The 16,397-nt window shown below is 34.9% G+C and overlaps 1 protein-coding gene across 1 annotated transcript in view; it reads right to left on the bottom strand.

Annotated features, from left to right (window-relative positions):
• Window positions 1-16,397, bottom strand: part of LOC130707165 (peroxisomal multifunctional enzyme type 2-like) — a 49,635-nt gene that overhangs the window by 23,366 nt on the left and 9,872 nt on the right. Inside the window, exons 7-12 of the mRNA XM_057540383.1 lie at window positions 12,931-13,022; window positions 10,299-10,323; window positions 8,586-8,714; window positions 5,283-5,386; window positions 3,603-3,839; window positions 1,057-1,108 (exon numbers count right to left, since the gene is read on the bottom strand). Coding sequence (XP_057396366.1) covers window positions 1,057-1,108; window positions 3,603-3,839; window positions 5,283-5,386; window positions 8,586-8,714; window positions 10,299-10,323; window positions 12,931-13,022 — 639 coding nt within the window. The remainder of the gene's footprint in view (window positions 1-1,056; window positions 1,109-3,602; window positions 3,840-5,282; window positions 5,387-8,585; window positions 8,715-10,298; window positions 10,324-12,930; window positions 13,023-16,397) is intronic.

Consider the following 16,397-nt stretch of genomic DNA (forward strand, 5'->3'; position numbering starts at 1 on the left):
GAGAAAGCCCTTGCACAGAAACGAAGACCCAACACAGCCATAAAAATTAATTAATTAAAAAAAAAAAAACACAAAGTATGGGGGAAGCGAGTAAAAAATGTAGAGCTTTTAAAATGTGTTTGAACTTAAGGGACTACCTGGTTTAAAACAAATAAACACAGTCATAGATCAACATCTATGAGCCCCATGGTAACCACAAATCAAAAATCTACAACAGATACTCAAAAACAAAAGAGAAATGAACACAAGCAAAAGAAAAGCATGAAACCACAAAGGAAAAAACTAAAAGAAGAAGAAAAAAACAGCGAAGAACTACAAAAACAACCAGAAACAAGTAACACTAACACTGAAACAGAATTATTCAGCATTAAGCAATACGAATTTTTTTTTAATCTCAAAAAAAATTAAAGCACAATTCTAGCTATTTGCTGACCTCTACATTATATAATGTGAAATGAAAAAGACTTTTTTTTTATTTTACCACCTTACATGGTCAGTATATAATTAATATTCTGACATCAGAGTAGCAACATAAAACAAACATATCAAAGTAAAGTGAAAAGATAATGAGAAGATTTACTAAACAAGTAAGATATTATTGAGAAAAATAAACTGATTATTAAGACAGCCTTGGTTTTACTTACTCTAAAAGAAAACAGAAAAAAGTTAATTACAAGACATTCTGTATCTTTTAACATTGTTTGCGTTATGAAAAACAGTACCAACACAAATACCTGAGAAAAGAATGAAGAATCATATTCATGGGAATCATAACTGATTATACACAATCACTAAGTTTAGGACACACACAGAATATGCTCCTTTCAATTGTTGACCAGATGTTTAGTATTTTGAAGTAATTTATTAAATAAGACTATTCAAATAGGACAAAGTTTAAGGCAACCAAAATAGGTACTAGTTAACATCAATCTACTCTAATGGCTGACATGCACATGAATAACTTATAATATAGTTTATTTAGGTTGCTCTATGCCAGTTTAACACATTGACACAGTTTGGAAGGTTAGTCAGAAAATAAAACCATCAAGAACTCACCTGCTCTGGGAAGTGGTTTATATAACTCCAAGTACTGCTCCCCATGAAGAACCTACGTTAGGGTAAGCAAAATTTTATTAGTAGACTTTCTTTTTCCACAGCTTCTTCTGTGGATACCGCTAATCACAAGTGGCATTTCACTGTCCACACGTTCACGCGACTACTTCCCCCAAACTATCTGTCTCAAATTGGCTCCCACTTCTTAATTATATGATTCAGAAATAATCAGTCCCCCAATCTAAAGACTGTCAGCTCTCTAGAATAGAAAAGATACATTTGTGTTCTTTCTTGACATTCATAAATTTTTGTTGACTGATAACTGTGGATTATTTGCCAATGGAGACACTAAACTAGGCGTATTTCCAGTGCTCGTCACTGCGCCTGGAACACAGCAGGTATCCAATAAATATCTATTGAATAAAAATGAACAAATAGGTCAGTACTAGTAAAGTAATTTCAGGTCACACCTGCCAAATACAAATGACACAACCAAAACATTAATATAAATCTTACAACCACAGTCAAGTAAAAGCACTGCCAATGTCAACATTTCCTTAGTGTAAGAGTAAATACTAAAGACCCCGTGCAACATCAGAGCCACTTAACTTCAATGTATCAAAGCAAGAATATAAAAATATATGTAGGAATACAATAGGACAGTAAAAACAAAACCTGACCCATATATCCGAATGACCACACTCAACTGCTATGGGACAGTTTAATTCCCAGTCTTCCTCAGAACCCAGAAGGGAAAAAGAAAAGGGGTGAGGGTAGTGATGGGAGGACAAATGAAAGACTGCCTCACTATCATACGACCTGGAAGCTCAAGGTTAGGAAGACTGGGATTCAAATCCCAAGACGGCTATCATTCCCAGTGACAGATTTTGAACACTATTCATGATTTCCAACTCCTTCCAACTCTGAGGAAGAATTCTGAAACATTTACTTTAATTGTTTGTACTGACATTACCCAAACAGAAGAACTGTATGCAACAAATACCATGGGAGAGTGACTAAAACAACAAACTGCCTGGCATCTATTCCTTGCCTCCCTCCCAACTTCATCGAATACTTTAATAAAATAACCGTAGATTCTCATAGACTCAGAGCAGCAATGAGCTAATCGATCCTCCAGTAAATGGGTTCTCCAATCAGTCAAAATCACAGAAATCAGTTCAAAAGTCTACGATTCAACAGTTATCAACTGGACTCATGGCCTGACCCTCACTTCAAGAAATAAAATAACCCCAAAGCCTTCTCACAATTGTTTGCTCCTCCCTTCTTGAAACCATTTATTCACTTTGCTTCTCAAATACCACACTCTCCTGATACGCCTCATACCTCACCAGCCACTCCTTCCCAGTCTCTCTTGCTCACTCCTCCTCATCTCTTCCACCTCTCACCTCTCACCAAACTCAGGCTTTTCTCTACTTACGTTCACACATGGGTGATTTCACCCAGCCTCATGTCTTTAAATCTCACTTAAATGCTACCAATCCCAGTAGGGGCTCCCCCGCAAACTCTAAACTCACATATTTAACTGCCCACTGTATACCTCCACTTGAATGTGTACTAGGCATCTCAAATCTGTCCAAAACCAACTCCTGATCATCCCCACCTTAAAGTAACTGTATATATCTATTTTATTATACATAGTAATATATCATACATGTTACTACTACTATACATGTTAAATACATTGTACATAATTAATTCTAAATATATGGGTATATATGCATATATATCATCCCAGTTAACCAGACCAAAAACCTTCTTCCTTGACTCCTCTTTCTGTCCATGCATATCCAGACTAGTGCTGGAATTACCATAATCAACTCCAAACTGGTTTCCCTGCTTCCATGCTTGGCTCCCATAAATCTATTCTCCACAGAGGAGCAAAAATGAGCCTGTGAGTGAACATAGCCAGATCATACCACTCCTCAGTTCAAAGCACTACAAATGGCCTCCCATGTTAATCAGAGTATGAGGTGAAATTCTTACGATGACTACAAGGCCCTCTTCTGCTACCACTGCCCCCTTGCTCATTCTATAGCTGTATCAACCCCCTTGCTGTTCCAAAAACAAGGTAAGTATGCACCTGCCTCCAGGCCTTTTACACCTGTTCTCTCTGCTTCAAATATTCTTCACTCTTGCTCCTTCATCACTATCGTCAGGTGAGGATTATCATACCCACTTTATAGATAAGGAAACTGAAGCTTAGAGAAGTTATTTACCCTTGGTCAAATAGCATGTAATGGCAGAGAGAGAATTAATAACATTATGCCAGGGTTATGGACTGTATATAATTATTGTTGTCTTCTTTTTGCTTGCCTTTTCAACTAACTCTCTACCCTTTTTTTCTTTTTAAGAAAAATCAAAAGACATGCTAAATCTTTATCCTTGAATCCACCACTATAAACTATTGTATTAAGACACCACACACACACACACACACACACACACACACATACACAGCATGTGACATTTACCAATCATATTTAAAGAAAGAGAAGAAGAGCAAAATAAAGGTTTCTTATTATGCATACCTTTGCCAAGTTGACTGAGAGCCCAGGAATCTCTGCTAATCCTCCACCCATTATAGATTTCTGAGCTAGAATAACTCCGAAGGTAGGCAAACAGGAGAAATCAGAACTCCCTTCATAAATAAATTTCAAATCTTTCGGTTCCTTGATAGATGCTCCCACTCCAAGGGCATACATAATAGTGTCCAGTTCCGTATAAGAAGAAGAAAATGGAGGAAGTTTATGGCCAATAGCTCCAGCCTATGGAACAATTGTAGAAAGTTATTTTTTTCACTGATATTCTTGTCAAATCTTTAAATTTCTGACTTTTCAAAACTATTAACTGCTACATACTTAGCTTTGTGAATAGAATGTCATTTTACTAAATCTGATAGGGTATCATAATTGTTTCACTATATTTTTTAAATAAAATCAATTATAATGTATGGAAAAAGACTTCATTTACAAATAAGTACTTTTTTCTTGCCCGCTTCTTGTTAACAGATAGTATATCTCATTTTCAACTTTCCTGTCTCTGATGATGGAAAAGCCTATTAATACAGTGACTGTTAGCTACTCAAAATTACAAAAAATAAAAAACTTATTATAAACAGGGATAATGAATGGCTCTATAAGATCTATTTTATAAAAGTCAGTAGAAACAGATGAGCAAAACACTGCTTAATGCTTGTAAATCAGACTCCCTCATAATGGTTTTGGTTATAATTAGATTTTACCATAAGCTCCTACCCAGGACTGTCCTTTATCTAATTGGATATTGTATTTTTCTATTTAGTGATGACATGCCTAACTAATTTGTGAAGCATATGTTAGGTTCTAAAAGAATCATGTCCAATTTTTGATCACTTTCATTCTAAAGCAAGAGTCAGCAAACAACAGCTGAGAATTAAGAATGGTTTTTACATTTTTTTAAGAGTGGTCTAAAAAAAGAAAAAGAAGATTATGTGTCAGAAACAGTACGTGGTCCATAAAGCCTAAAATATTTACCATCTGGCCCTTTACCAAAAAAGTTTGCCAACCCCTACTCTAAAGTAAAATCACATTTATAAACTGATCATATTCTCAGGGTTACAATTAGATTGTTTATTTCATCACTATGTCTCCCCTGAGTCACAAAACACCACAACTGAATGTGTCAAATGACTTATTTCTTATTATTTATGCACTATAATTTTTTAAAAAAAAAGAAGTACTGGACATAGTTAATCAGCAAACTTCACAAGAGCTATAACCACAGCTCTCTTAGAATTTCTGACACAATGGGAGACTTTTTACTTGCAGCCATGTTGAAATATTTCCAAAATACAATCTGTCAATGCTTTTCCTTAAAAGAAATGACTCAAAAGAGGCACTAAGTTAAATATCCTTTTCTAAAGAGTTAGAAAGTGACTGAAGGACGATTATCAAAAATGCTCCAAAAACCAAAAAATACGCTTGTTTATTACACTGAAGAAGAGAAAGTAAAAGTTACATTTAATATTTTAGCTTTACGTTCATTCAAATTTTATAAACATTCATTACATGTTCTATAAAGTTTTATGGTCACTCACCTTTCCTATTTAACAATAAATTAATAGCTTGGAAAAGCATTTTTTGCATAAAAGAAAAGAAAAAAGAAAAAAAGGAAAGAAAAGAAAAAAGTCTCCAAAGAAGGCAAAGCGTTAGGCTTTCTCTTCCACTTACAAATCCTGATGTAGCTGTTGATGTCACATTACTGGTATGATTTGCCGAAACTCCTCCATCTGAATCTATTTTATTTAGAGCTTCAATTATACCGTCAATTGAGTCTAAAAAGAAAGAATAAATAACAATAATAATGCTTTTTTCCATCAACAGACGAATGGATAAAGATGTGGTACATATATACAATAGAATATTACTCAGTCATAAAAAAAGAATGAAATAATGCCATTTGCAGTGACATGGATGGACCTAGAGATTGTCATACTGAGTGAAGTCAGAAGGAGAAAGACAAATATCTATGATATCACTTATATGTGGAATCTAAAAAAATGGTACAAATGAACTTATTTACGTAACAGAAACAGAGTTATAGATGTAGAAAACATACTTATGGTTACCAAGTGAGAGGGAGACAGGGAGGGATAAATTGGGAGACTGGGATTGACATATAAACACTACTATATATAAAATAGATAACTAATAAGAACCTACTGTATAGCACAGGGAACTCTACTCAATACTCTATAATGACCTATATGGGAAAAGAATCTAAAAAACAGTGGATATATGTATACGTATAATGGATTCACTTTGCTATACAGCAGGAACTAACACAACATTGTAAATCAACTATACTCCAATAAAAATTAATTAAAAGAAAAATCAGTCCCACTAGGGTGTGGGAAGAGCATCTGCATATGTGAAATATCTAGCCAGTTATTTTACAGTGCTATTGAAATAGTGACCCACAGGACAAACTTCCAGATTTTTCCTATATAGTTGAACTATATTTCATTTGTACTGAAAAAAAATTTAAATCATGAATGATTCAAGTCAATCAACTTCAGGATAAATAAGGATGAACGAACTGAATTTTCTCTTTAGGATCACTGGAATTTAAATAAGACAGAGTGCTTTGGTAAACCTATTACATAAAGATCATAAAAGCATCATCTTTCAAATATCCTAAAGAGCTAATATTCTCCTGGTGAAATCCAAATAAATGTAAGCTATTTCCAAAAAAAAAAAAAAAAAAGCTTTTGTTACAGACGTGACTAAGAAAAGCTACAATGCTTTAGACAATCATTCCTATAACATCCAGCAAGCCTGCTGCAGAACCTTCGCTGGCATTCATGAACTGACTGTACGATGTCAGGCTATTGCAGGAAAAAATCGTGAGACTCTGAACAAACCAAAGATAACTGGGTGTTTCCAACATACTCTCCCCACGTTATGATTCCAAAGAGGCTCTGAGCTTTGCAGTCTTTGAGTGATTTTTACAACTCTGTAAAGTCGGATCCTTGTCCACAGATGTGCAATTTCCATCTGGTGGAGGGACAACTAATTTTCCTTCTCTCCCCACCATCACTCCTCCTCCAGGATGCAACAATGTCAAGATTACCCCCCAGGTCTCTGTACAGGTAACTTGCTCAGAAAATATTACTGAAAATTTTTCCAGAGAAAACCACCATTATGACCAGTGACTATGGACAGAATTCAGAAGCTGCTATTCTGGGGTCTGAAAGGTTAATAAAGGAGATTCACAGAGTATCCACATATGCCATAAGGTTCCAAAAGCTCTGGGACCTTTCTAACAAACCTCCTTCTAAACTCAGACAAAAACTATAACTAAACTACAGAATGTGAGATGACCAGGGCTCTCTGCCATTCCTGGTGACACTAGGTAGGTTTCTTGCCTACCAATCTTCCTCTTACCACCCCATTTAGGCTGCTGCCTAGATGGGAGGCTATTTAACTGAAAGTAACCTCGGTACAGGCCGGCGGTACTGCACTCAAAGACAGACCACCTGAGTTAACTCTTGGCTCAAACACTGAGAAAGCTTGGGCCACTTACTCAGCTTTTCTGGGATTTAGTTCCATCATCTGTAAAATGAGAATGGTGAAATGGGTGCTTGGAAAGTCGTGATTCTACAGAAAGTGTAAGATTTTTTTTCTAACTGTACTTCAAATACTAGGGGTATCTTTTCATTTATAACTATATAGTTCATTGTTAGCTTTTTCTTTATATTAGTCTAATACTTTTAAGGCAATAAAATGGAATTCTGACCTCAGAGAAGAGTTTTTAAGACACTTCTTCCTTTTTCCTTTTCCTAATTTTCATTGATAGGTGATTGCTATTCGGAGACTAAATTTATCTCAAATATCAAAAAAAAGAATACAGAAAATGCTACCGCTAATGACATAACAATCATGTTATCCTCTGATTGAGAAAAGTACAATGAATATTTCAGTGAGTGTACCAGCAGACAGGAAAGTAACATTGGGATTAAAAAAAAAAAAAGAAAAGTCATTTTTCAGATATATTCCTCTGTCAAACATTAAATATAATACTAGGAAGGGAAAAAAAGATTTTTCTATAAAATAATCCTGATTCATGATCCTTCCCAGAAAGGTCCTTTAAATTTCATATACTATATACATATGTGAGTTATACTAGAAAAAATAATGTGACTTTTATTGGCCATCTCTTCCTGTGGCATATCATAGATGATTCAATAATTCAAGGTAACAAGCATTTACTAAATCCTTTCTATGAGTTCAGCACTATACTAGCACCAAATACAAAAGGACATACAAGATACATTCTCTGCCTCCAAAGGAACTTAATATGCAGCTAAGAAACCACACACTTATGAAACAAAAGCAGTGGAAAGCAGTCATGATTAGATGCTCAAGTTGTAAGAGTTCAGCTAAGAAAGAGATCAATGAAGCCCAGAATATCTGGGGAGGTTTTGTTGAACATCTGGGGCTTGAGTTTTTCTAAAGAAGCACCGAGATTAGCAGAGGTGATAAAAGGAATAAGAGGCATCTTAGAAAGGCAGAGAAACAGTAGCAAAGACAAAGTGCTAAAACAAAGCAAAATCTATTCACTAGAGAGAAAAGACCTAAGCCTAAATAATATAAGACTTAAATAAACTTTTGGGGAAATAAGGAAAAATCAGGTCAGATAAGGAGCATGTGATTAGATAAGGCAAGACTTTGAAACCAACCACCAGATGGGGAATAGATGCATTGAGCACAAATGGGTAAACACCTCCTACCATCCTCTCCATCACACATATACCAAAAAATCAGGATCATAAGAAAACTGAAAAACTGACAGTGGGAGTAACATACATACCTTAAATTGGAGAGTTCTAATACCTACTGGAGCAGAAAATGTGCTCTAGATGATTTGAGCATCTAAGTTATCACAATTAAGAAGACAATTCCATAAGAGAAGAGAATGCTTTGTTGCCTCTGATTCCCCAACCAGGACTGAACTGACTTGGGACTCTTTACCTTGAATTCTCTGAGGCTTGGTGGCATTATCAAAGTCACAGATCTTCGTCCAGTTAGCCTTCACCGCCTCAGGAGTCATTGGCTGAGTCCTCTGTCTTACAATGGCTCCAAGGGTCCGCTCCCATCGTGCTGGTTATAGAAACAAAACTAAGATACTGAACACACAGTTTAAGAGCGAGACAGAAAGCAGAATTCATGAGTCTCCTGAATTTTTTTTTTTAACTTCAAGAAAAATGGAATTTGGAAAAAAGATTCTAACTTCTAAAGATTTTTACTACAAAATTTTTTTAAAAGAATAACAAACCCATTAGGATGTCAAATTTCTTTTTCTAATATTTGAAGCTGAAGGGAAAACCTCTCCCTCCTCTGACTATGCCAGATACTACTAAAGGTAAGATGAAATGCTGAATCAGAAAGTTAAATTATGTATAATCACACCAAAAGACTGTCTTCATCACCACAGATCACTTAGATAATACACTTTAAGGTAACAGAACAGAGTAGAGCTTTGTTGAATAGAAAACTGAAAACTAGTGGTGATAACAGGCCAAAGACTCCAGATAATCAAATTAATATATCAGACAACCCCACATAATTCTCCCGTTTCCTCCCTTTGCTCTTCCTCCTTGTCCATGGGAAGTCAACTAGATTGCCCAGATTCACAAAAATCATCATTGCTGCATAAGTTCCATGAAGATAATTTTTAACATTGTGTCTTTTTTAAAAAGCCTGAGGAATAAACAGAACCTTATTTAAACAGAATGGTCAGACTTTGATGATTACTAAATCGAAGATTTGTCCTGGGGAATGACAGAAGCTTCTAGAGATTTCTTATTGATAAAGTCCCATATACAGCTTTTATTGCAACAACTGATCTTCCTTTCTTAAAAGATGTCATAAGACACTTAAAAATGTTTGAATAAGTTACTTCATAACTTAGAGAACAGTCATTAATAATAGTCTACAATATGTTGTAACAATGTCATCCAGTAATGGCAGCCTTTTAAATAATTCAATTAATTTTGATACCAGCATCCAACTGAAAACTTGAATTGGGATATTGGAATGTTCACAATTTTTTTTAAACACCATAAAGTAATTATCCAATCTGGAGCTCACAAGGTTTAAGAACTGGGGGAAAAGAGGACTTAAGCCAGATGAATTTACTGTTGGGCTGAAGGAGAATAATTTCTATAGATCAGCTGCAATTTCTCTTCTAGAAAGCTGTCCAGTGTGATTCCCCACTGTCTCCTTCTGATGTCTCATGCTCCAAAGAAGAAAAGAATCACTGAGAGAATTGGAGAACTTGCCTAGGACAGAGCTCTTCCCATCTTCAAAAAACGCCCTCCCTCCCACTCACTACTCTGCTGAACAAGCATGTGGGGTGCCGGAGACATGGGAAGACAAACATCAATATAAAGAGAGACTGTGCTGTCTGAAAAAACAGCCAGTTCTGAATAGGACAGGACAAATATTGAATAAGCACTGCTAATAGGAAAAAAACTGAAAAGATCCTTGAAAATACCACAGGCCTGCAGGACAACTTCCATGTTTTAGAAGACCTGTTGCTATTACAATGTTTGAGTTTGATTATGCGTGCACTAAATCCAATGGTTCGGCATTTGACAAGGTCTTTACCCAGCTCTACCTGGATATGCAGGTTTAAAGATATGGAAATAATGTATGGCAAACCAAAAACCAAAAGGGACTTACATTTTCCAATCCATCCTGCTCCAACCTACCAAAAAGAGGAGGAAGAAGTTATACCATCTAATGTGAAATTACTAATAGAATTTTCATGAAATTAACAAAACAGGCAGCTATCTTTTTACGAGTATCAGAATGCTAGATGACAATGGATGAAAATAATGCAGCTCTACAAAACTCCGTTGGCCGGCATGACTTTGCACTATTCATGTTATCAGAGTAGAAAAATAAAGCAACACAATATAGCAGAAATGCATGTAGTAGAAAAGCATGACTTTGCACAGAAACCAAGGTGCGATACCAGTTCTTCTACAGACTAGCTGTCTGATTCCTGGTCAAATAATTTGACTTCCCTAAACTCAAGATTCCCCTTATATAAAATCAGGATAATAATACACTCTTCATGAAGTAACCATGAAGGTTAAACAATATAAATACCAAATTTGCCCAGCACATCACTTGAAATACATGTCCTTCTAGAAAGACTTAATGAATAAAAAAAAATAAAAAGCAAAGAAAAATAAAGCCAGGATTTGACTTAATGAACTACACATACTCATTTTAATGAAACACCTTTATATAGAAATGTGGCAAATGACCAAATACATTAATCACCGTCCAGAAAGATGGTATTTTTTCTAGAAGCCATTCAAGGAAATCCTCAGAAGAAAATGTCTGATGTAAGAAAATCTGTTTGTCATATCTTCAAACACCACAACTACAGTGTTCCACATGCATATAACAGAAGAAACTGTACCAGCAGACAGCACACTTCTCAGTGGCTCTACGCTCAAGGGTATGGCTTTTTAATCACTCATTCCTTTACATATATTAACAGGACAATCGGCCTTGATGCTGTCAGAGTAGTTAAAGTGGCAGTGGTACTGATAACAGGCAAGAAAAATATCATCTTTTATCATATTTGGGGAGTGAAGCAACAAGCTGCAAACTCCTCGCAGGTGCTAGAAACAACAGCTCCAGTTGATCCAAAAAATCTCTATCTGCCACTCTAGATATCTATCAAAACTTGGCAAACAAAGTGTCAATTTACATTCAAGGTTTAAGTCAGGATATTACACACCGCTCTTACTGTATTTTGCACTCAATCTCACACAGCAAATGTCCCTTACTAAAACTGTTCACAATATAGTAAACTAAAAGAACAACATACAAAACTTCATCTACAGCATTATCCTAGTTATCTGTGCATGTCTGGGTATGTGTGTAAATTGTATACCTAAAATAAAAAGACTACTCGTGTAAAATGCACATCTAATAAAAGACTGGAAAAGAATATCCATAAAAATATTAATAGGAGTTATCTCTCGATAGTGGTAATGTGGGTGATTTTTATTTTCCTCTATAAACTCCCCTATATATTTGAAGTTTTCTACAAAAAGCATATATTATTTTTGTTCACAGAATTAATAACAAATATAAATGTAAAAGACAAAGAATTTTTGTTTAATTCCTTAATGAGATAAAAGACAGGCAGAACAAATTTGGAGCTCCACATGGCTTGATATTATTAAATTTCTCTTCTGTAAATCTAGAGTTGTAAAGTTCTTTCCACCTCTAATTTTCCACAATTCACAATCAACGACTGTGATTAAGAAAGCAGAGGTGCCTATCTCTGCATAGACAGGTGTAGACTGTTTTTCATTTACTAAACAGCTTTTTATTCAAATAAATCAGGCTAATATATCATTCACTTCAAACTGAGCCAGGTAATTTTGCTACCAAGAAATATCTTTGGATGTCATGTATTCCGCATGCAACAGGTTTATTATTATATTACCACAGAGACTCAAATAAAGGGGGGTGGTCTAAAATATAACAGTTTATGCTAGAAAAGAAAAAAGAGATCAAACTCAAATGAGGACCAAAAAATATATAAATCAGCATAAGGAAATCTAAAGGGACTTTGATTATAGAGTGAAAACTGAACCTCACTGGATAGTAGGATTATGTGTGGTTTTTATTTTTATAGCAAACTTGTAAAGCTTTGCGATAGGGAAACATAGCAAAGTTTATTTTTAAAGTTAATACAAATAATTTGTGTTTACTGATCTATCATACCCAGACTGAATTCCTGCTATACTGATATAATAGTTAAAATTGAGGGGTGACTGCTAGGTATGCTAAGAGTTTAAAAATATGATCTCCAGTTCTCACAACAAAACCCCAAGAAAACTAAAACTCAGGGAGGTTAATCTGTACAATATTCCAGCGAGCCAGCAATTACCAGAGCAAGAAATCAAAACCTGGCCTGGCTGACTTTAAACCATCACCTCTGTCCCTTCACTTTACTACTCAGCATCTCTAACCAAATGAGACTTTCTGTATCTGACTAAACACATCAAACCAGCCAGTCACATTTTCATTTGACAAGAATATCAGAAATGAAGAACTAGGGAAGAACAATTTACAAAGTTGCTGTTACTTTCTCAAAAAAGGACATTAGTCATACTTGTTCCTTAATTATAACAAATACATAATATTAAAAAATATACAAGTGATACCAACTGATGCAGATTTTTACAAATGTGAACAACTGGAAAATACTGATTTTTGAATCATTTTTTATATTTAATTACACAAATATTGCTTTGGGAGAAAGTGCAAAGGTGCAGAATACCTCAAACAAGCCACCATTTTCCTCACAACTCTCATGGCAAAGCCAGAGGACCAGGGGTGCCACGTAATCTGGCTTCAGAGCTTCCAGAAGATCTGAAATAAATAGCCAAAAAAAGAAAAAAAAATCTATCAATAAGAATATATACATATTCAATCAATCATTTTACTTTCTGAAAATTCCTCACTTATAAAATTATAGGTTCAGAGACTTTTTAAATAAATAAGAAAAAAATTAGATATACATAAGTAATTAGTATTAACATCCAAGGCTTTTAGAAGAATCTTTTCATCCCAATGGATATATTCAGGCTTCTAACATACAAGGCATCAGATATACCTTTCCAAGATGGGTAACATACTGTTTAGAAGACAAGTTAAAGCTGCCTTGGCAAAGACTGGTGAGCAAAGGCATACATAGCATAATGAACTTAGGTACCATTCATTCCCAAAACTATTTTGCTCTCCCAGAAGCTAGAAAACTACAAAACAGCCTTGACAACTGTAATGGCAGTAAGATGATGGAAAATGGACCTTGCAACCGTTACTGATGAGTCACAAAGTGTAAGAAATATTTTCCTGCTGCATACCTTCTGTGAGCAACTTAACAGAGCAGAAAGGTACTACACAAGGAGCATGAACACCTAGATTTTACTGCTGGCCCTGCCATGTAGGCAATTTAGGGCATTGAGCACAGCGCTCAACTCTCTTGGACGTGTGTCTGCATCTGTAAGATGGTAATTAAAATGCGTTACCTGCCTATTCTACTAAGTTGTTGCAAGGCTCAAAGGAGACACGATTTGTAAATACATCTTATAATCTTTAAAGAATCAAATAAATGTAAATTTTAACTGTGAAGGGACAAAATACAGTTTTATATTTTAAAGTGACAAAGATGACATTTACAGTCCCTGTAAATTAAAGAGCAGCTCTAAGAACCTTTCACTTTACAGTATTCCTGACCCCAGAAACTGTGAGATAATATATACTTGTTGTTTTAATCCACAAAATTTGAAGTAATCTATTACACAGCAGTAAATAACTAATACAGCTTGGGAAGTTAGTTCATGGGTATTCATCCTAAGATTATGTTTCTTTTCATGTAAGAAACATGTAAGTCACATACATGACTTTCCATTTTTCAAATATATTTCAAAGGGGGAAATGAAATTGCAAATGTCTCCCCACATTACTCATAACACCTGGTTCTTTAACAAATAATTCCTTTGACAGCCTGTAAGTTAATATTTCAGAGGAAAAGAGGAAAAACGCTGAGGCAAAATAAATTTTCGGCTTTTTCTAAACTATAAAAAAGTAATAAATACCAAAATTTAAAATAACAGGAATTCAGAATCTGAAGGGCTTTTAAAAATGATCTGTAACAACTCTCTTCCTTTACAGAAGAGAAAGCAGGTCCAGAAACTTAAATTATTTGTCTAAAGTAGATCTTATTCTCCAAACATCTTTCACTAGGGTTTGGTGGACATAAAAGATACTACATTAAACAGTGACCTAACATCTCTAGAGGTCAAAATTAATGGAAGCTACATTCCCAAAGGAAAGCAAATTTAAAAGCTCAAGTTTTCAATATTTTCTTGGAAACTTGCTGCTTCCCCAAGAAAGTCTACAGCCAATGGCAAAAAGTGACTAAGGTAGGAGTCTAGCACAGAAATGATAAGCATAAAATTCTAAATAGTGGTTATCTCTTGGCATGAAGCAGAGGAACAGAATAGAAGGTATAAAGTTAGATGCAAGTAATGTTCCAATTCTTGGGTTGAGCAGTGAGTTCATGACTATGCATTACATTTTGATACTTTACTTCTTGCCAGTAACCTACACTGTTGTGCATATATATGTAGCATTATACTTAAATAATCCAGTTCTTTAACAAGAATTCCTTCAAAAAGATATGAGAGTATAAAGTTTTTTTAAAATAAGGGACTTTTTTAAATGGCCCTGTTGACAAAAGAAAAGGAAAAAAAAATTAGATCTCAGGTACAAATAGCTATTCTACACTAAAGCAAACTGGTTAGGCACAGCTCTTAGGAAAAGCTAGCAAGTACATACTTGGTATTACAAATCCCAAGTTCTAAAATGAATGTTAGCTCAAACGTGGAAAGTAAAATGGTACTGTGAATAAGCATTTGTATGCCATGAAGCAGCTAATTCTAAAGTAATTTCACTCATCAATTGTTTTGTACTGTTTCACAGAAACTACTTTTAAAGTATTACAGATATTTTCTTTTTAGATATATGTTAAAACCAGGAGTATCAAAAACCATACAGTTTTCCACCAGTCAAGTATTCTATTTCTTATATAACTAAATAAATAAGCATTGGCTCTCAATCATACATTTAAATTTTTAAATTTACAACTTTATATTTCATGTTTTCAAAGAACAAAGTTGGAAGACTCACATTACCTGATTTCAAGACTTACTATAAAAATATAGTAATCAAAACATCATGGTATTGGTAAAAGGACAGGCCCATAGATCAATACAACAGAACAAACAATCCAGAAATAGACCCACACATACATACATGGTCAACTGATTTTCCACAAAAGTGCAAAGGCAATCCAAATCAAGAATGAGGAATAGTCTTCAGGACAAATGAACTCGCAGTTTCTTCAACAAATAATTGGCACTTTTTCAAAAAGGAGAATGAACTATCATATGTTAAATAAAACTTAAGAGATACAGTAACAAAACGACTGTGAACCTTGTTTAGACCATTGTGGAATAAACTAACTCTAAAACGATATTTTTTAGATAACGAGGAAGTTTTCATATAAATTTGGTATTAGACAATGGTAATGAATTATTTTATTTGGTGTGATATTGGCATTGTGGTTATAATGTCCATATCTGTTAGTTAGAGACACATTTCCAAGTATTTATTAGGTGAAATGCAACATCTAAGATTTGCTTTGAAATGTTACAGAGAAAAAGGGAGAGGGTAACAAAATAAATAAATCAATAAGACAAAATCATTTTGAAATATGCCCAGAGCATTCTGTTCTCCTTAACAAAGGCCTATCCTCAAGGGAAGCTACCAGAGCCTTATTTGACCTAAGGGAAGAGCAATTAGACTAGTGGAACTCCTCTAGCCTTCCTGTCTCAAATAAGGGGAGAAAAAAAAAAAGGCTAAAAAACTCTACTGAAGCTCAGAGTCCAGAGACTTTGACCTGCTAAAAAACTTGCGGATTTAATCATAAGATTATAGAACACTTCCCCTCGCCATAATTTACAACCACTTCAACAGGCCTCCAGTATAACAGTGGATTACAACTGAGAGAGCTGCAAACACAAAGAGTACCTAGGGAAACCCAAAGACAACAGGGGACACAAAAACAACGACAAAGAGGAAAATGTAGCCTCTGACACCAACAGCTACAGCAACCAATAAACGCAACCTAACTCCTAGCCAGATAAACATGAAACCTCACAATAAAGCTCTGTATACCAC

This window comes from Balaenoptera acutorostrata, chromosome 2 (genome assembly GCF_949987535.1).
Source record: "Balaenoptera acutorostrata chromosome 2, mBalAcu1.1, whole genome shotgun sequence".
Lineage (NCBI taxonomy): Eukaryota > Metazoa > Chordata > Mammalia > Artiodactyla > Balaenopteridae > Balaenoptera > Balaenoptera acutorostrata.